The sequence below is a fragment of the Trachurus trachurus genome (assembly GCF_905171665.1).
Source record: "Trachurus trachurus genome assembly, chromosome: 3".
Taxonomy (NCBI): domain Eukaryota; kingdom Metazoa; phylum Chordata; class Actinopteri; order Carangiformes; family Carangidae; genus Trachurus; species Trachurus trachurus.
The window spans coordinates 28,303,539-28,325,838 of NC_139893.1; the positions used below are offsets into that span (position 1 = coordinate 28,303,539).

The following is a 22,300-nucleotide window of genomic DNA, read 5'->3' on the forward strand; positions in this document are numbered from 1 at the left end:
ACAGCTCTATTGAACATTCTCTCTGAACTTGGACTGGAGCAATTTTATCCCAACAAGCTGACTCATCAGTCTCTGTTAGAGATTAACCAAAGCTGCATATCTGAGGAACCTGCTCGATCAGTACAGGACATATCATGGTGTTTTCTGCGAAAACTGTTGAAAGTTAACGCCAAATGCAGGAGTTGTACACATGTATCGAACACTGTTGAGGAAAATGCTAATGTGTTTGACCTCGACTTTTACGCCCCAGATGATGATGCAGAAGATAATATGATTAACCATCTAGACCTCATAGTAGCACTCTTCCTTTGTGCTGACAGCTTATTGCAGCAGGAAATGGCGCTCAAGTTGTCATTGTGCCAGTTTCCTGTCCCACTCCTGTTGCCCCATGATAATAAGGGACAGAGTACCCTGATGCTGTGGGCTCTGAGAGACATTGTCAAAGAGTGGCGTCCACATGATTTGGCTGAATCAAGAGGGTTTGTTGAAGAAAACATTGTCCAAGCAAATATACCATTCTTCTCCTTTGTGAGGCTCAAAAATTGTAGTTTATCCAAGTCCCAGATTTTAAATCATGTCCTCAGTCGTGGCCAACAGAATAACAATATCTTCATACACAGAGAAATAGAAGGAGGAGCAGTAAAAAGAAAAATTGCAAATGGATTGGTGGAGATGTGCTGGTACCTCCCCTGTGGTACTGAAAATCTGGACATATTTCCAAAACCAGTTACCATTGTGAATTTGAGAGGACACATTTGTGAGTCACTCACACAATTCAACTTTCTTTTTCAAGTGTCAACTGCTACATTTGTGTTCCTGGACAAAGTCGAAGAAAATGAGAGACAGATTCTGACATCTCTGCAAGATGTGAAATCAAAACTCTGTTTCATTGTAAACAAAGGGACTAGTAAAGAGGACATCATGTCTGTGAAGACATTGGTGGATGAATTAGATTTAAAAAAGAATGTAAGAACAAAAGATTCACGGGTTAATGTTGCACAATTTTCTAAGACACTTTGGGCAGCCATCAAGACATTCCTGATAGATTCCCAAACCATGAGCACTGAAAACATGGTTGACAAAGCTATTGAACTTGGTCTGTCTGTGGATGAGTGCAAAGTCAAAGACCAAAAGAGGGAAGTTCAAGAGTTTGTGAAAGCAATTGGTCAACAGAATATAGAAGACTACAAGAAACAACAGCTTCCTTTGCAAGGACAAAAAATGCAAACATTAGAAAAGGGAGAATACGAGTTACAAAAAGATGGTGGCCTAGGAGTGGATGAAAACAAGTCTCAAAAACAGGAAGAACAAGAAGTCAAGAATGAGCAAGGTGATCATAAGCAATCAGCAGCTATGAAGAGATTTATTGAACATTTGTCCAAAAGTGATGACAAAAAAAAAGAGAGAGATATTTTTCTCAAGTGGATGAAGCTCAAGCTTAATGATCATTCCAGAGCAAAAATATCTGACCTGCGTATGAAACTCAAAGAGTCATGGATGAAGAAAGATGTAAAACTAATGGCAGCGTTAGATCAAGCATTGTTGAATAGCTCTTTAGGACTAGAGCATTACATGAGAGAGATGGGACTGATCTATGAGTTCTCCATGATCAGTGATGAGATGTCTCATCTCCCTGCTTTGGCTGCTGAAATGTTGTTGGATGGATATCCTTTAGAGCTCTTGGATGGAGATGCTTCCAACATCCCAGAGAGATGGGTGACAGATGTTCTGATGGAGCTTCACAAGAAGGTTGGAGAGAAGAGCAGACTGCTGGTGCTGAGTGTGCTGGGTGTTCAGAGCACTGGGAAGTCAACACTCCTCAACACCATGTTTGGTGTGCAGTTTCCTGTCAGCAGTGGGAGATGCACAAGAGGAGCTTTCATGCTGTTTCTCAAAGTAGGAGAAGATTTGAAAAATGAGTTGGATTGTGACTTTATTGTTCTCATTGACACAGAGGGTCTGAAGTCCCCTGATATGGTACAGCTAGAAGAAAGTTATGAATATGACAACCAGCTGGCAACCTTTGTCATTGGCTTAAGTGATGTCACCATTGTCAACATTGCAATGGAAAATTCAACAGACATGAAAGATGTCTTGCAAATTGCTATTTACTCATTACTGAGAATGAGGAAAACCAATAAGAAGTCAGTTTGTCATTTTGTTCACCAAAATGTTGCTGGAGTTTCAGCTCATACAAAGATCAGGACTGAAAGAAAACATCTCTTGGACGATCTCAATGAAATGACTCAAATTGTAGCTCAAATGGAAAGACAGCCTGCTATTAAAGCATTCACAGATGTGCTGTACTACGACATTGAGAAGAACAACTGGAACATCCCAGGACTGTGGCATGGAACCCCACCCATGGCACCAGTGAGCACTGGTTACAGTGAAGCTGTGGCAGAGTTCAAGAAAAATCTTTTGGAGTCATTGAAAAGTGATAGAAGAGATAAAGTCTCACAGATCCCAGAGTTTCTAGAATGGATGAGAAGTCTCTGGAAAGCTGTGAAGTATGAGGACTTCATCTTTAGTTTCAGAAACACTCTTGTGTCGCATGCCATTAACAAACTTTGTAAAGAGTTCACTCAGTGGCAATGGGACTTCATTAAAGAGATTGTCTCCTGGCAGAAAGGAGCATTCAAAGAGCTTGAGATGTTGGAAGTGCACAATGAGTCTGATGTCCTCACTTTGAACAAATTGACTGAATCGAAAAAATCAGACGCTGCAGAGATAATTGAAACAAAAGAGAGAAAAATTAAGGAAAAAATACTGAACAACTTCTACAGAAAGAAAGACGGGCAAACCAATTTGATTGAGACATACATCAAAGATGTCTGTCAAAATATCAATAATTTGGCTGATGAAATCAAACATTCTTTGAAGAATGGACTGGATTTAACAACTGAGTTAAGAAGACAAGCAACTGAAATTCAGAGACAATGGGAGACAAATCTACAGGAAAAATGGAAACAACACACACTGTCTGACGAACAGCTGACAGAGGAGTTTGAAAAGATGTGGCCTCAAGTTATCAACAACATTATGCATGACACTGGAAGTCAACAAAACATTGAGGTTTCTTTTGAGGTGAGAACTGAACATCAGTTTAACAGCAAAAATGACAGAACAGAAGTGCAGAGGTTAGAGAGTGTTATTCAGTCTTGCTCTCAGTTTGTACTTGATAAAGCACAGACAAACACTGATTACAATGATGGATTTACAACAGAAACACTAGACAAAATACAAACGTCCCTTCAAGAAACCTGCAAGCGCTGGCAAAGCAAGTTTGAAATAGATCTCAAACTTCACATATGTTGCCTTCCATCAAGACAATTTATGCAAGAAAACATTCATCCAAAGCATCAGTTGGAGAAAATAAGGATTCAGTACCTGTCATACTTCCTTGATCTGTACAAACAGAGAGCCTGCCAACCAATAGCCAATGATTATGTCCAGTTGTGTATCAAACCTGCTGTGGAAGAATACATCAATAGATCTTTGGGACCAGACATCGCAGATGAAATGTTGACATGTTATCATACCACAGAGTACAGTTCTCACTCATTTTTCAAGTACAGCATCCTGAGAGAGTTTCTGGAAAAGGACAACTTTAAATGGTTCCTCATGTACATTGCTAAATATGAAATCTTTGTAAAGAGATGGATATATCAATTCATACTGCAAAAGATGTCAGAGGACAACACTTTGGGAAAACTGAAGACCAAGAATCTGAACAACATAGTTAAAAAAATTGCAGATGCAATAAAATGTGCCGCAGAAGGAGAAGGTAATGGTCCACTGCCAGATAACAAAGAAAGTATCACAAAGCTTATCAGGAACATGCACAAGCTTTTGAGTAAAGACATCTCAATTTCAGTGGAGGATGAAATAAACACGTCTCAAATCAAAAGCACATGCCATCCATTTATCAAAAGCCTCCAGATTTCAGTTGAGGACTTAAAAGAACAGCTTCAAGAGGAGTTCTCAAATTCTGATGACATCCTTGAGACTCTGAACAAGCTCCCTGTCAAACCACAGGATGAGCTTTTCAACCAGGTGTTTGGCTGTGGACACCAGTGTCCATTTTGTAAAGTTCCTTGTGAGGCCGGAGGAGAAGAACACCAGATACATTATGCAACTGTGCATCACCCACAAGGTATTGGCAGAGTTCAGATTGCAAAGAATGGGAAGTTGGTCCAAACATTGTGTACAACAGATGTTCACGGTGAATTTAAATTTAGAAACACAGACACTAAAGGGAAATGGCATCCTTACAAAGACTACGCCAAGTACTATTCAGATTGGCACATTCCTCCGGACTGCACCGTAGAGGCATCTGACTACTGGAAGTATGTCCTGGTACAATACAATGGTCTACTTGCCGAAAAATACAAAGCCAAGCCAGCTGATGTTCCACAAGCCTGGAGGAAAATCACAAAGGAGCAAGCACTGAGAGGTCTGAAAGATGCCTTAAAACTAAAGCAAACAAAGCAGAAGCATTATGTCTCTTTTGTTTAAACAAAAAGAAACTTGGGAGAAAACAAAAAAAAAACGAAAACAAACACAGAAACTTAACAAGAAGAATCCGTCACATAAGAGCCAAAAGCATTAAACCCTAGTTCTGCTCACTCAGACTCAGTGCTTTACAATATGGTTGTGGATGCCCAGTGTGGGAAATATTAAAATGTATGACTAATTGGCAAGGAGATCTAAATTGTAACATTGAGGAAGATGTGTAGAAAAACATTAATAAGCACAGGGTGGTTTATCAGGGACATCCAAGGTAAAGACATACATTATAAAACTATTCGTGGAAAATCTCTGAATCCCCCACTCAGTCTCACCACTGGGAATATCAAAAGCAGAATTCAGTTTAGCACTGACAGGCTCTATCACCGCAGCTAGAATCATTGATCATTGATTTTATTCTGTGTATTTTTATTTGGCATGGTTGAATTGTTTATACTGAAATTTGTTGTCTTTTATATAATATTTGACAAATCTAAAAATTTAATAAAAACTTAAATAAATTGGCATACACTCAGAAAACCAGTCCTTGGCCCAATGAAAAAGTTTAACTTTTTTTTCTTTTTTCTTTTTAAAGTATATTTTTGGGCTTTTGCCTTTAATCAATATTATAGTCTAGACTAGAGAGAGACACAGGAAATGGGGAGGAAGAGAGAGTAGGAATGACATGCAGCAAAGGGCCACCGGGGTCGGGATTCAATCTGGGACTGGCTGCAGTGAGGACTAAAGCCTCTGCATAGGGCACCTGCTCTACCCACTGAGCTAAACTGCGCCCCAAAAGTGAAACATTTTTAACCAGTGCATGAGGTAATTAAGAGTGAAAGAATACAGGATTTGTTTTCTTTTTGCTTTCCTTATTAAATATTATGTGGGCCCTCATGTATAATGACTCCTGTGCACATGTTGATGTTGACAATGAAATAGAAATTGATGACAAAACACTGTGTAAAAAATATCTAGTTCTACTTTTGTTTCTCTTTTGGGCAATTTCTGTTTTTGTTCTTTATAATTCAGCACTGTCGGGTTTTTTATTGTTTGTTTGTTTTTTGCAAAAGTATCAGTGTGTACAATGGTATGATGATAATGAAGACTTTCTGAAAGTATGTTTTGCTTTGGATATATCAACATGATTTTAGTTAAACACTTATCTTTCTGTCTTATTTTCAGGCAACGTATAAAATGATATAGTACTTGATATCAGTCAGTGACGTGAAGTAAAGTGATACAATGGACTGTTAGCGCTGAACTGCTTTGTTTTTCACACAGATGATGTTGAACCCAATGTGGTTAAAACCCCAGCAAAATATACTCAGATATTTACACACCATAGTTTTTCTTGTTTTATTCTTTCATTATGTGAATCAAACTTCTACTACGACTGAATGTAGTATGGTATTTTTAGACAATTATCTTACTTGCATGAAAAGACTTGTGATGAAATGGTTTGTAAAAATGTGTTAGTATTTACATTTTAGAGTAGCACTTTGCAAAAAGTGTGCTTGACTGTGTGCTTGAAAAGTAAATTAAGTAGCATCAGGTGGAACATATATGCAATTGGATGCAAGTTTTTTGTGCTTTTTCTTAATTGCAGATACTCTGGCATCTTTTCACCTGTTGTTGTGATTTTTATGCCCTTGGACAGATGATATTATGTTGAATCACAAAGAAGGTAAAGAGCTAGGAAAGTTTGTTGTCTCTGACCTAGACTTATTCTTTTTTTTTTCAGGCGTTTCTGGTGAATATGAAAGTTTTTCTGTCATTCTTTTTTTTTTTTTTTTTTTTGCCACACAGCTCTGTACATAATGACAAGTAGCAAAAATAGTGATGCTGATGCTATTGATGATGTGGAAGTACATATGCCATGTCAGACTATTTTCATTTTATTTTTAATTAGTATATTATGTACATTTAATGTTGTAATATGTATTTGACAAATGTCAGTGAATAATAAATGTAACTGACCTCTTTATCATGTTTCAATACAGACTATCAATTAAACGGAGAAAATGTTGATGTCTTATTAATTTCTTCAGACAGAAAACATAAAGAAAGTTGAAAAACTAGAATTTAAAAGTCTAAAATAAAAGTCTATGTAGACAAAGGAAAAGTTACTAACAAAGCAGCAGAATGCTCTCTATGCAGGGTGATCACTGTGGTCTTATTCTCTAGGGCAGTGATTCTCAAACTGTGGTACGCTTACCACTGGTGGTACGTGGGCTCCCTCTAGGTGGTACGCAAGAGACTCACCGAATTAAACATAAATAAAATGAAATAAATTTCAGATGCATCAAAAAATCAGGCAACCGCATATTTTCGGCCGAAAATGACCAAAAATGCATTTGCAGGATGTTGTGATGATACCATAGAATAGAGACTGTATAAATACAAGCAAAAACCTGCCGAAAATGCCGACATCATTATCAGCAAACAAGTCCAGGCACCGCTCCGACCACACGTGTATCTGTTTACCTGTTAGCTCCGTTAGCTCCGTAGCTCCGTTAGCTCGGCTACAGTCCAACTGGAGCGGCTCGTTGAGCAGCGCTTCAAATAACCTGCGTACTTGTGCACTGCGTACGTGTGTCTTTGATGTTAAAGTTTAGTGTTACTTCTCAGAGTTTTATTTTTACGATCGGGGGTCATATAAACATGACGTAGGCTACTGCTAATCTTTTCCGGCCAGTCGTCATGGAAACATGACGCTCTGTCAGTGCTGTGGACCCGACTGAAAACAAACGTGTATGAGCTGAAAAATGAAACGACGTATCATTGTATACCGCCATTATAATTAGTAATTAGTAGGCTAATTATTATTATTATTAGGGAAGACTGGGGATGGTTGTAACAGCATCACTTTCACCAATAAGTGTGTAAATGTGCTCAATACCCACTCCCTCCCTGACATTGCATGTGAATTTACATGGCTGTGTCAGTGTGTAGGTTTTACAGCTCAAAAAGATTTTTTTTTAGGTCAGAAACTAATAGCCTATATATTTTTTAAGCCTAAATTTTGACTAGTATTGATACCGATTAAGTTTAAATTAAGTAACTTGTATAAGATGAAAGAGCAGGTTTTTGGGTGAAATATGAGTCATTTCTTACATATGAATATATGAATATGATCTTTAAGACAGCTTTCTAATGTTAGGATACACACCACTGCCCCCCCCCCCCCCCCCCCCCCCCCCCCCCCGACTTGGTGGTACTTGGAGAGGCAAGTATTTTCTGGGGTGGTACTCGGTGTAAAAAGTTTGAGAACCACTGCTCTAGGGGCTGTCACTACGGTAGTAATGGAACGAATTTTGTTCTCTTCGTGTGAAAGCATGTTTTAGAATGTCAATAAATTAACCATGAACTCGTATTTTTCCGACCGTGAAGTGGTACCAGTTCGATCTGGTACGAGTTCACCGGTCGGAAGTTACGAGTGGCCGTTATAGTGACTTTCACCGGTAAAACAGGTCGGAAAAACACGAGTGGGTTGCCTGGAACGCTACAAAGTCGTAAGTTGTGACTTGAAGCTGTAATTTACGATTTCAAAAGCCTGCCTGGAACGCAGCATTAGCGAAAACGACCGGATCACTCACTTCTGCTTTAAAGCCTTGAATTATGACTTATTTTAACCTTAAAGTGAATCCCATTCTCTGCCGTCTAAATGGTATTCAGTGTTCCTTCAATAAATTTAAGGAACATGTTTTGCATGTTCGACCAAACAAGTGACGAGGACTGAACATTCCTTTCCAGTAGTTTAGAGGACGATGGTATGACAACAAAGGGCAAAAACTAAATTGAGCATGGTAGGTTGATGGCAAAAAAAATAAAAAATAACATGTACTTTTATGTGCCTTCTGGTGCACATACAAACGCTGCTGAAGCATCAAGTATGTCACAACTGGCTTCAATCATGCACTGAAGCAGCTAATAAGCCACATGCAGTTGTACTGAGGAGACTGGAAGTGTCCTTTTTAATGCAGTAGTAGATTGGAGCATCCACTCTTTGCAAGATGTTTGGGCTTTCTGAGAGGTTAGAAACAACTTCTGAGTGCTTGTCAACTTTTTTAGCCAGTTTGATGAAAATACGCAGCACAACACTACGGTAACTTGGAGACAAACTATTGCTGTTGATGGGTGTGCACTGGCAGAAGAGTTGTAGAACTTTCCAGATCTTCCCCAAGCAAAATGACCACACTTGAGCTAACTATTTACCCATCCTGAATAAGATCTGTGAGTTATACGCAAATCTTTCAGTATCTCTCAAAGCAGAGCTTTTCAAACTCAAAATGAAAAACTACTTAAGATCTTCAAAGGCATAAGACAGACCGAATAGACTTCCATGAGTTAGTATGAACGAAAAAGATTCACTGAGATTTATTAGTGATGTCATAAATTATGTTCATTTATGGCAATTCTGAATTGATTTGCCAAAATGTATAATAATTTATGCCATTAGTTTATGTTTTTTATATATTTGATTTTACTGCTGTTTATTTTCATGGATATTTATTTTCTTTGTGTAACACTGAATAAGGAAAGCATTTGTATTTGTGTTGCGAGAGGAATTTACTTGTTAACAATCCACCCGGGGAAAAAAAAGGCATGAGAAATTACAGAAGCAGGACAAATGTGCAAAGCCTCCAAACACATTATAATACTAACTCAAAAAAGTACAGATTCTAATAATACAGCTGATCAGTTTATGTATAGTGTTTTAATTTAGTGGCACTTTTGTAAGAAAGATTATTAAAAACACAATTTCAAGACAAACCTGTTCTCCACAATCGGAGCTTGTTAAGCGCAGTTTCAGGAGCAGGAGAACACACCAATCACAGCCCTCTATAGCCTCCTATTTAAGCGGACCTAACCCTCCCCCTCAGTCTCTCGCTCCTGCATTCGCATTCCCTCCCTCCCACCCTCTCTGTTCAAAGAGTGATTCCTGTCAGCTTTACGGAAGAAATGAAGTAATGTGATTTCTGGGAACAGTCTATAAGGCAAAAGGTCAGGGTTACAGTAAACCTTATGAATGTTTCCACCTGCTATAGGCAACATTCCATTAGGCAGAACCTGATGTTGGTTTTGCTCATCTTGTTGGCAGTGACTCTCTCCTTGTGGCAATAGATGCCCATGCAGACAAATTCAAACATAAACATGAAGAAGTTGTAAAGGAATTATTTAATGTATTATTCTGAATCATTCATTAATCCACCTACTTTACTACTTGCTGGCTTTTCATTTCATTCATTTATTAGTTTATTTCATAGGGACAGTGCACCACTAATCAACAGAGTTAAAAGAAAACTGTAAGTGGGCCAGAGTTAGCCAACAAGGCTAGTTTTCATGTTTTGGCCGAGCAGGAACGCCATCTGTATATCTGCAGTATGAAATCTACCTACCCTAATTATTGTTGATGAATCCCCATCATAATTTCTGAAGTGAGTCAGAGTCTCAGTGATTAATTTAATGTTTAATGTTTTGCTAAATAACAAAACCACAGTCTTGTAGCACTTACACTGTATATTTCACATTTTCAGGGTTGTTTTGTTTTTCTAACAATTAAAGGTAGGGTTGGGGATCTTATTCTGTGGCATTTTTTAATGAATTGCTTTAAATCCTCTCCATTCCCCAAATGTAATCAAGTAAGTTAATGCTTTTTCACAAAAAATTAAAAAGTCAGTCACCTGTGGAACAAACAAGCCTGGAAAAACACCATCCAATCATCTGGAACGCAATGTTCCAGATGATGATGATGAAGTGTCAATCAAACTGCCGTCTCTCTTTGAGGTTTATATTAATGTAAGGTGTTTTCTTTCAAGTGTTCCTTGTGCTCTGGAGGCATGGAGAAGTCTGAGAAAAGGAGCTGGGACATTTGTCAGTGTATTTTCAAAATGTGGCCTGCTAGAACCGTTTTTCCAGGATCACCAACCCTACCTTTAAAGAATGAGTGGCAAAAAGTACAATAATGGCATTTCAATGTCAACATTCAAAACTATATAATGGAAATAGCTTCAAGAATTCCAGATGTTGTCAGGATAGAGCCAAACTGGTTAAGTAATAACAGGTTGACGTACAACTCTGACGGGAAATCACAAGTCATAGAAACCTGTTGTACTGGTCCATCAAATACTTTTTGTTTCCTTTTTGTGTAGTATACACATGACACAGACACAGACAGCATCAGAGTCTACTACAGCCTCATGTCAGGTAGGTTTTTGATTTTTATACATTGGAACCATTTTAATGTCTTACACTTAAGTGTATATCCATCGCACCATTGCAAAGCTTATCCAGAGTTGCGTGTTTCCCATCAATGACTGCAGGGATGATTTGTTGTTTGTGTGATCTGGTTTGCTATGATTCCCTAAAATACAATGTTTGCAAACATTGTACTAATATGATTTTAATATGATTTTTTTTCTCTCTAGGTTTTGATGCACATGGAGTTAAGACAAAATCTGATGTGTCTACAATGAACACCGAAGGACAGGAGGATGCAGGTACACTTCCATTTGGAATTCTAATATACAATTTCATAAAAATATTTGCAATTTAATCTAATTCATTATTAGTGCAATTATCTAGGCAGTGGTCACCAACCTGTTAAAGCCCAAGGTGAGAGGCAAGATCTATTGAATACTGCTTATCCTGCACTAGGGTCACGGGTGAGCTCTCACTTTTGTAAAAATGGCATTTTTACACTAATATAGGCGAACTGTAACAAACATTCTGGTCTAGATTTCAACTTGATGAAAACTTTCAACTTGAAAAAAAAAAACACTGTTGCAAATATTAACACACTTGGTAGTGAGCAAATCAAATGAGCTACCAGTGTTGACTGTTATTTTTATCCAATGAAGCTTCATGCAAGTTACAACATTTACCACTAACTGTTTTCGAAAGTAGAACTGTAATGTGTGCCAAAATAATTCTCAGTCAGTGCAATTAACAGTGCAGTGCAGGTGCAGTGGGTAGGTAGGCTGTGACTTGATATTGTTTGTGGGTGCTTTGTAATTTAGCTCATGGCTACAGATAGCCAGTCTGAGGCAGTCTGTGAGGTGTCTGTCAGTCAAGTGGCTGGAAACAATTCCATTTCACAGAGGTAACTTGTTCCATACAGTGCACATGTGCACAAGCACAAGTCCACAAAGGTCACTGCTGTCCCTTGATCTGGCTTTCAGCTCTATGTCATTTTGCAAATCAAACATCTCCATGTCCACTCCACTCGGCAAAACCTATTACTTAATGGAATTTGGCTGCCACCTGTTGGTAGGTTGGCAAAGTGTGTCTTTGGGTGTGTTACAAACAGCAAGCTTGGCCTTGAAAGTATTTACCACACTTTTCATTTGGGGAAGGTGTCAGTCTTTTCCCTGGAGCTTGTTGCTGAGTGAGTTCAGTTTTGCCAAGGTCTGTCAGAACCCACAGGTCCAGTGGCCACACATTATCTGACAGTTCCTTGTGGTCTTTTTGTTCCTTGTCAACAGAAAATACTTTTTGTCAGGCTGCAACACTTTTCCGTATTCAAGTCCTTTAACACTTGTCGTCCTACATCCCTTGTCAGTAACCTGACCCTCCCAGTAACTCTTGCAGGGCCAAGTGGTAGGGGAGAGCAGGGTCGAAAGTAACATTTTTCAAATAAATGTCATTTAAAAAGATAGTATTACAGAGAGAGACATTTTTCGTTGTGATCATAGTTTCATTTGTGTTTTCTATCAATACCAGGTGTTATTTTGTAAAAATGTGAAACGACGTCGGTGTAATTTGACTTTGAAGAGCAGCTGCGCTTTGTTACGGTCAAAAGTAACACAACAATATAAACTGGACTTGTTCCAATTTTTCTTGTTTTTATTTAAAATGTCTGACAATGCTCTTGTTAATATGTGATTACAAACATATTGTGACCTTTATCTTATTTAAAAATATATTTAATTCAATTAGCCTACATTTCATTTTTAGAACGAACGATCAATGATGCTCATATGGAATTTTTTTTTAAAGTTTGTAAATCGCTTATTAGCATGCGGATTTTCTCTAAATTCCTGCTATTTTCTCTAAATTACAGTGTGAATTGGTGTTAAATAAAATGTAACAGCCTGTTGTCCTGGTCCACCGTGACTGGACCTCAGTGATCCACTGGTCATACCCTCCTCCTGCACGTTCTCCACGTATAGGGTCACATTGTTTACGTTGTGTGTTTTAATCTCTCCCGTAACACACACAGCGTAACTGTGGTACCGGCACGGTAACAGAATTTTTTTTATTTTTTTTTGCACAGAATTGCTCATTGTTAATGAGGCACAATCTGATATCACCAAGTAATCAACAGCCCAGGACTAACCCTAACCCTAACCCTAACCCTAACTGGTTGGTTATAACAGCGCTCCTGGGCTGTTAATTACTTGGTGATATCAGATCATGCGTTAATGAACAGAGGCTCCCGACACTCAAAACTGAGTTGCTTCTATACTGAAAAACTCTAACAAGTCAAACTTTAGGATGCGTTAGAGGACTAATTAATGTGTCTAACCATCATAATTATAACACCTGAAACGGTAAAAACAGCTGATCAACCCAAAAAAATTACCGCTCAAACGAATTTACTTTCTGTCACTGAAAACAAGTTCTTGAATGTAACTCGGTCAAAGTCAGACGTATAAGATTTTTTGCAGTTTTGTTAGGTCATGCATGATATACATGCTGACCAAGTTAGACATGTCAGACTTGTATGGGCTCGGAGAAAATTGTTTTGTTACTTTCGTCCTGCGTTACTTTCGACCCTGCTCTCCCCTACACAACAGAGAGCGGTATTTATGTTGTCTTTGTTTTTGAAGCAGTGACTGCGGTAATGGCCATTGCTACCTTGGATAAATCGCCATCTGTGAAGGCTTCCTGTGTTTAGCCAAAAGGTCACTTACACAAATTGACACTAAAGATGCAACCTTATTTTGAGAAGCAGGTTTTGCGAGAGCCAGTAGCTGAGCCTTCATCTCTCAGCATGTGAATTTAGCGTGGATTGCATTCTTTGATTGATTGCTGTCTCTGAATATCTGGTGGTTGATTTTGTGGTGCTGCTCCAAATTTACTGGTCTAGACAATTCCTGTGTTTGTTTTCACAACATACTAGATACAAACTTTCACCATGGTTAAAAGAAATTTATTTTGAGGTGTCGGGTGGCGCAGTGGGTTGAGCAGGCGCCCCATATGCAGAAGGAACAGTCCTCGCTGCAGTTGGCCCCGGTTCCAATTCTGCATTGGGTAGCCATTTGCCATTGTCATTTCTCTCTCTTTGCCTCCCCATTTCCTGTCTCTCTCAATTGTGGAGGCAGAGAAGCCCAAAAAATATACTTTAAAAAACAAATAGAATTCCTCTTGCTATTCTGGATGGAAATTGTAGGTTTTCACCTTCTTTTGTGAACCTCCACCATGTATACACCATAACTTGTCAGCAGGCTATCCAGGGTGCTGTATACTAATGTCTGTAACAGTTAAAGGGATACGCCAACATTTTTTTTTTTTACGTGTCTTGCCTCACTCCCGAGTCCATGACCAGCAGATAGACACCTCCTTTCGACTGTGCGTGCAAGGTAGTGAAAGTGTATCGGTAATGGTAGCCTGCCTCCACCTTAAGTCATCAGAGACACTCTTCTCTTCAGCAACGGTTTATTTTGGTTCAAGCTGGCTACATCAAGGGTAGGTTAGCTGCCTATTTTAAAGTAAAAGCACTTATGTACAGAGTAACGGGTGTTTTGTGAAAGTAACCGGAAGTAACCGGAAGTGCGTTGGTCACAACGGCTAGCTTGAGTAGCGCCAAATTCATCCGAACAAAATTGTGAACAGCTGGTATTTAGACAAATTAACGACACACTGCTAAATGGCTACCTTCTCGCCTAAAAATGTTTGAAATGTTGATAAAGTGATATATTTACAGAGTTTAGAGCTAAAATGAAATCAGCTTCTGACTGCTGGGTAGGAGGCAGGCTATCCCTTCCTAAGAGTGGGGTAAGTAGTGCCAATTTTTAGGCTACTTAATTTGACTGTAAAGCAAGTGGATGTAGTAATGCCCCCAACTAAAATATGTACAGTTTTTAGGATGTTGTGCATCCCTGGGAAGAATCACTTTGAATCTTAAATAAACAGTTTCAGAAATATAGATTTAGAAAAAAAAGTGGTTTTGTGGCACAACTTGCCCCCGGTGCGGGGTAAATTGTGCCATTGATAATTTAAGTAAAACAGATCATTTTAATCTCACAAATGATAATGCTATATAAAAGCAAGATAAATTTAATACAAAATTAAAGCCGGAAGCGGCGATGATCGGGCCCTCGCTTGTCCCCATTCAATCGTGGGGGGGCCTGAGGCACGCCGGGGGCTGTGGCGCAAATAAACGCAATGTTTCATTCATCCACCAGGTGGCGCTACGAGCACAACCAGACATGGGCAGGTGTTATCAGGGGCGGTCCCTCATCGCACATGTTAAGTTTCAAGCAAATCAGACAATGCATGAAGGAGTTATGACAAGCTGATGGTTCATCCACCAAGGGGGGGTTCTCAGAGTCCTCTCAGATTTACAAGCCTCAGGCTTAGCCTAAAAATTCCTCGCAAAGACTCTTAGTTTAAAGGTAGCTTCGTTCACACTTTTATCTTTGTCACACAAGATACACATGCAATTACAAATGGGCCACCTGTTAATAATCTTAACAAGTGTTTTTTTTGTTGACAGACCTATTCCACTTTCTATCCAAACTTGGGCTGGAGAAATTTTATCCAAACAAAGTTACCCTTCAGACTCTCTTGGAGATCAACAAAGGCAACATATATGAAGAAGCTGCTGATTCAGTGGAGAAAATACCATGGGGGTTTCTCAGAAAACTATTTAAAATCAATGCTGAATGCAGGACACTGACACAATTAGGAAGGTGTGAGGAAGAAATTGATCTACTTGATGTACAGTTTCACAAAACGGGTGTGAGTCAAGAAGATGATAAGATTAACCCTCTGGACCTCATAGTGGCACTCTTCCTATGTGCGGACAACTTCTTGCAACAGGAAATGGCCCTCAAGATGTCAATATGCCAGTTTCCTGTCCCACTTCTGTTGCCCCATGGTCATAAGAGTCAATGTACTCTGATGCTGTGGGCTCTGAGAGACATTGTCAAAGAATGGTGTCCACATGATTTGGCTGAATCAAAAGAGTTTGTTGAAGAAAACATTGTCCAAACAAATATACCATTCTTCTCTTTTGTGAGGCTGAAGAACTGTAGTCTGCCCAAGTCACAGATCTTGAATCATATTCTAAGCAGTGGACAACAGAATCACAGCATCTTCATACACAGAGAAATGGAAGGAGGAGCAGATGAAAGAAAAATTGCAAACGGATTGGTGGAGGTTTGCTGGTACCTCCCTTCTGGTAAAGAAAATCTGGACATATTTTCAACACCATTTGCCTTGGCTAATTTGCGAGGAGACATTGGTGAGTCACTAACACAATTCAACTTTCTTTTCCAAGTGTCAACTGCTACCTTTGTATTCCTGGACAAAGTTGAGGAAACTGAGCACGAGATTCTGACGTCCCTCCAAGATGTAAAATCCAAACTTTTCTTAGTTTTCAATCCAGAGAAAGGAGAAAAAATGATGTCCATACAGACAATAATAAAGGAACTACAATTACCACGTAGCAGTGTGAAAGTCAGACACCCAAGGATGAATATTGCAGAGTTTTCAAAAAAACTTTGTGAGGACCTCAAGACATCCCTGTCAGATCTAAAAAACACAACAAGCATTGTAACTATGTTTGACAAAGCTGTTGAACTTGGTCTGTCTGTGGATGAAAGCAAATCTCACAAGGATGAGAAAGTAGCCGAGGAGACTTTGAAAGAAATTGGGAGGCAAACAATACCAGACTACAAGAAACAACAACTTCCTTTACAAGGACAGAATTGGAAGAAACTATCACAATTAGAAAAAGATGAGTGTAGATTGAAGAAATCTGTTGACAGATGCCTTGAAGACACTAAATGTCAGCTACAGGAAGCAAAACAAAAAATTCAGGAAGAGCAAAGAACATATAACGTGTCCAAAGGGATGAAGAGTTTCATTGAGCACTTATCTACAACTGACAGAGAAAAAAGATATTTTTTTCTCAAGTGGATGAAGCTCAAATTTAATTCACATTTACAGGAAAAGCTGTCTGTATTGCGCAACAAATTCAAAGAGGCATGTTGCAATAAAAATACAAAACTCATGGCAGAGTTAGATCAAGCATTGTTGAATAGCTCTTTAGGACTAGAGCATTACATGAGAGAGATGGGACTGATCTATGAGTTCTCCATGATCAGTGATGAGATGTCTCATCTCCCTGCTTTGGCTGCTGAAATGCTGTTGGATGGATATCCTTTAGAGCTCTTGGATGGAGATGCTTCCAACATCCCAGAGAGATGGGTGACAGATGTTCTGATGGAGCTTCACAAGAAGGTTGGAGAGAAGAGCAGACTGCTGGTGCTGAGTGTGCTGGGTGTTCAGAGCACTGGGAAGTCAACACTCCTCAACACCATGTTTGGTGTGCAGTTTCCTGTCAGCAGTGGGAGATGCACAAGAGGAGCTTTCATGCTGTTTCTCAAAGTAGGAGAAGATTTGAAAAATGAGTTGGATTGTGACTTTATTGTTCTCATTGACACAGAGGGTCTGAAGTCTCCTCATTTGGCACAGCTAGAGGAAAGTTATGAGCATGACAACCAGCTGGCAACCTTTGTTATTGGCTTAAGTGATGTCACCATTGTCAACATTGCAATGGAAAACTCAACAGACATGAAAGATGTCTTGCAAATTGCAACTCATGCATTCCTGAGAATGAAAGAAATTGGTAAAAAGCCAGTTTGTCATTTTGTTCACCAAAATGTTGCTGCAGTTTCAGCTCACTCAAAGACCATGTCTGAAAGAAAACATCTCTTGGACGATCTCAATGAAATGACTCAACTTGCAGCTCAAATGGAAAGACAGCCTGCTATTAAAGCATTCACAGATGTGCTGGACTATGACATAGAGAAGAACAACTGGAACATCCCAGGACTGTGGCATGGAACCCCACCCATGGCACCAGTGAGCACTGGTTACAGTGAAGCTGTGGCAGAGTTCAAGAAAAATCTTTTGGAGTCACTGAAAGGTGACACAAGAGATGAGATGAACTCACAAATCCCAGAGTTTCTAGAATGGATGAGAAGTCTCTGGAAAGCTGTGAAATATGAAGACTTCATCTTCAGTTTCAGAAACACTCTTGCAGCAAATGCGTATGACAACCTTTGCAAAGAATTTAATCAATGGGAATGGGAGTTCAGAAAAGAGATTCTCTCCTGGCAGAAAGATGCAGAGTTGGAAATCCTAAATGCTGACAATGAATCTCAGATAAAAATTTGGAATCAAATGGTTGAAACAAAAAAATCTGAGTTGGCAGAGAAAATAACAGGCCAACAAACAACCATGAAGGAGAAACTCTGCAATTACTACAAAAGAAAAGACAGACATGTCAAACTGATAGAGAAATACAAAACTGACTTTTTCAATAGTATCACCAGCCTTGAAAAAGAAATTAAACAATCTGTGTACACAAAACTGGACAACACCCTTGAACTGAAAGTAAGTTCAAAAAAGGCTCAGGACATTCAGAGAGGATACAGATGTGTGATTGAGGAACGAGTCATGAAGCTGCTTGGTGACTGCAAGAATTCGACACTGACAGATGAAAAGCTGACACATGAATTTGAAAAGATGTGGGCTGAAGCCACCATAAATATCTCTGGCCTTAAGGAGCAAGATATTGCAGCATGTGTCAAAAAACACTTGAAAAGAAACTTCTCAAATCTTAAAGTTGGTGAGAAATTGCAAAACATTGAAGACCTGATGGAGATTGGAAGGGGTCCATTTAAAACTAAACATCATCATACATCCTCCTTTGTGAAGAAGTTTAAACATCTGCAAAATAGAGATTTGCAGAGTTTTGCTGACAGTGTCATTGAGTCTTGTTTGCAGTTTATATTTGATAAAGTAAAGACTAATGAAGATTACCAAGACGCTTTCACCAAGGATCTTCTGGAAAAAATTGATATTTTCCTTGCACAAAGTTACAAGAAACACAAAACAACTTCACAGTTCGAGATTGATCTAAAACTTCACATCTGTGGCATTGCCTCAAGAGAGTTTCTTCACATGCACAGAAAATTCTTGGCAGATAATGACCCTCGGACACCGCTGGATAAGTACAAGATTCAGTATTTGTCAAATTTTCTTGATTTGTACAAAGAGATAGATCACTGCCAACGCAAAACAAATGATTATGTCCAGTTTTGCATCAAGCCTGCTGTGGAGGGATACATTAATAGATCCTTGGGAGTGGACATTGTGGATGAAATTTTGACAAGTTGTCATTCTGCAGAGTACAGTTCACGCTCATTTTTCCAGTACAATATTCTGAAAGATTTGCTGGAAAAGGAAAACTTTGACAGGTTTATGGAGAACATTGATGACTATGAAAAATATACAAGAAACTGGATATTTGAACATATTCTGCAGAAGATGTCAGAGGGCAACACCATGAGGAAACTCAACATGAAGAACCTGCAGGTCATCATTCAAAAAATCACAGGAGCAATACAACAGGCCTCATTAAGAGAGGATGGCATTCCACTTCCTGATAACAAGGAGAGCACCACAAAACTGTTCAACAACATGCGTAAATACTTGAGAAAAGACATCTCAATTTCAGTGGAAGATGAAAAAACAGCCTTGTTTCAAATCCAAAGTACATGTCATCAATTTATCAAAAGCCTCAATATCTCAATAAACAACTTAAAAGAACAGCTTCAAGGGGAGTTCTCTGATGACATTCCTGACACACTGAACAAGCTCCCTGTCAAACCACAGGATGAGCTTTTCAATCGGGTGTTTGGCTGTGGACACCAGTGTCCATTTTGCAAAGTTCCCTGTGAGGCTGGAGGCAGAGAACACAGGAGACATCATGCAGCAATTCATCGGCCACAAGGTCTCAGTGGGTACAGAGATGATGAAACTGCAGAGCTTGTTGAAATACTATGTACAACTGATGTGCACAGTGAATGTACTTTTGAAAACACAGACACTGAATGGAAGGCTCATCCTTATAAGGACTACGCCAAGTACTATCCTGACTGGCACATTCCTCCAGACCCCACCATAGAGGCATCAAACTACTGGAAATATGTCCTGGTACAATACAATGATGATTTTGCTGATGAATATGAGGCTGAGCCAGCTGTTGTTCCAAATGCTTGGAGGAGTATCACAAAGGAAGAAGCACTGAGAGGTCTGAAAGATGCTTTCAACATAAAATCAATAAAACAAAATTTGAAGAACACATACTATATCTAGGACCAACCTGATGAAGTAAGGAAAAATGGAAAGACAGCTGGAAGTGCATAACATACACAGGAACATGGAGCATATCCCAGAACACCAGACAACACCGGTTAAAAACCAAAACAATAACTTATTTGTTGTACATTAGTGAACTAAGTTACGCAAATAAAGTGATTAAAAGATGGAATGACACTGTGATCAACCTCATCCTAAGAAAAATATACGTTTTCAGACTCTTTCACAACACTGAAAAACAATTTATATATTTGTTTTGTTGTTTGTTAATTTATTATTGACTGTTTTTGGTTCAATCTTTTAAGGCAAACTGTAGCAACTGCATTTTTGTTCTGATGAACATGACAAATGAAAAATGATGACGTATAAATAATTTTGAAATAATTGTTTTTCAAATACATTTTCTGTACTTTATTAAATATTGCCTGATTTCCTTGGCCATCAATGATAATACTAAAGGAAATACATTTCCTTAAGAGAATAATAAGAATTTGTGTTTCAAGGATTCAAATGACCATAAACAACCACATGAAAGAGGAGATCTTGTTGTTTTGTAATATTTTTCGGTTCTTTGGTTATTTTGATGATGCTTTTGTATTCATTATGTTTGTATTTTTTGGTATTTGGTGAACCAATTTGCATGATGACACTGATGATGATGATGATGAGGATGATGATGGAGATTTAGTACAGGCCATTTGAATAAAACAGATGCACTGTTAGTGGTTATGCCAAATGTTCATCATCTTTGTTTTATTCTTTATAACCATGTCTTCATCAAACTATTGTGTAAGAAAAATATGTGGACCTGAGAATATCTGGTGGAGAATATATCTGGTACGATATCTTATAATGTATCTCTAATTACTAATAGGTCCACTACGATTTACTGTAATTACTACTTCTTTATTGCTGTTTTATTTTTCTTAGGACATGACTGTTTTTAAACTTTTAATGAAAATAATAAGTGGGATGCTTGCATAATAAATAAGGTTTCATTAATTTAAACATATTCATCTTGTTTCATACACCACAGTATCTTTTTATTTGTTGTTAATGATAAATATTTGATTCATACAAGCATTGAAGACAATCATTTTTTTGTTGATGATTATGTTGTACAACATCAAACAGAGCATTTTTATAGTTAAATTTCTGGTACATGCAAAACCCTTGTTGTCTTGTGTTGTGTATTTGATCTATATGTATAATGGATGTATGTAATAAATGTAGATACATTAAGTAACTTTGTTCCTCATGTATAAATAGGGACAAATCAGTCCAACTACAGATACATACTACAGTTACAAATAACTTAAAAACCAGACACAGTGACATAACTCTTACACTGTAACAATATTTGCAATTCTATATTCAGTTGATATACATTACAGCAAGGTTGGCAAAAATCACATGAATCATATAAAACTTCTATCAAAAATGTAAAAATGAACGTGAACTTAAACAACGTTTTTGTGTGAAAGTATGTGAGGGGCCCACCATGCTGAATCTACGTTTAATGTATAGTTCGGAGGTTGTTATGGAGAAATAAACCCCGACATGGTTGTATGGAATTTCAATACTCCTGTATAACTCTTGTCCGTGTCAGTTCCAGAAGATCACTACATCACGTGACTGTTAGAGGATTAGTGTTTATAAAACTCTCAGTCACTTCATCAGAACTGCAAGTGATACCCAGCAGCTTCACATTGTCTGCTGCTTGTCGCCTAACAAAGTACCGCTGTATCAATAATCAGTCAAAAATATTTCTTAAAATTATGATGAGAATGCATCAATATTCCACATATAAAACTGATGGTAATGACAAAAGTTAATTTTGACATTTTGCCTGTACAGGACATGTGCTGCTGGTTGTCAATTGGTCCTCAGTACTCTGCTGAGGAAAACTAGTTGTGAAAATCTATCAATCCTCGGCACAGATAGAAATATGCACATATCACTTGCAGAACGGAAGGTGGGAGATTTTTAGGAAGAGTAGGGCAGTGACTGAGAGCCACAGCCTAATCATGGTGGTACATTTCTGTATAAATTAAAGTCTGACACTCAAAACATTTGTGTGGGTAAAATGGTGGTAAATGAAGAAAATATCAAAAAGGGCAAACATGTTGAGACTAATGAGGAGTGTGTCAGTTTTGGGGGGTAAATTCATGAGAGGAAATTAAAAAATCTAAATCTAAAAAATGAAAAAATACAGTTTGTGTTATGCACTTGGCACTTACCTCTGAGAGTAAAATCTAAATGTGCAAAGCAGACTCTGTGCTACTGATACTGTATGTGGAGGTGCCAAAAGCAAAACATTTAATCTCACATGACAAAGCACAAAAGCCAAAAATGTATAACAATAGTTGAGTAAATGTGTTTCATACCA

At 38.4% G+C, this 22,300-nt stretch overlaps 2 protein-coding genes across 2 annotated transcripts; both read left to right on the forward strand.

The window, feature by feature from the left end:
• Positions 1 to 4,518, forward strand: LOC311008158 (up-regulator of cell proliferation-like; the record flags this gene model as incomplete). Its single annotated transcript, XM_084001592.1, has 1 exon — positions 1 to 4,518. A coding segment is annotated over one exon (4,518 nt), but the record flags the coding sequence as incomplete, so codon positions are not given.
• A 6,466-nt stretch (positions 4,519 to 10,984) lies between these two features.
• Positions 10,985 to 19,908, forward strand: LOC311008159 (up-regulator of cell proliferation-like; the record flags this gene model as incomplete). The annotated part of the gene is made up of 2 exons (XM_084001593.1): positions 10,985 to 11,012; positions 15,233 to 19,908. 2 exons carry the CDS (start codon positions 10,985 to 10,987, stop codon positions 19,906 to 19,908), a joined length of 4,704 nt encoding a protein of 1,567 aa, XP_083857719.1.
• Positions 19,909 to 22,300: the final 2,392 nt, after the last annotated feature.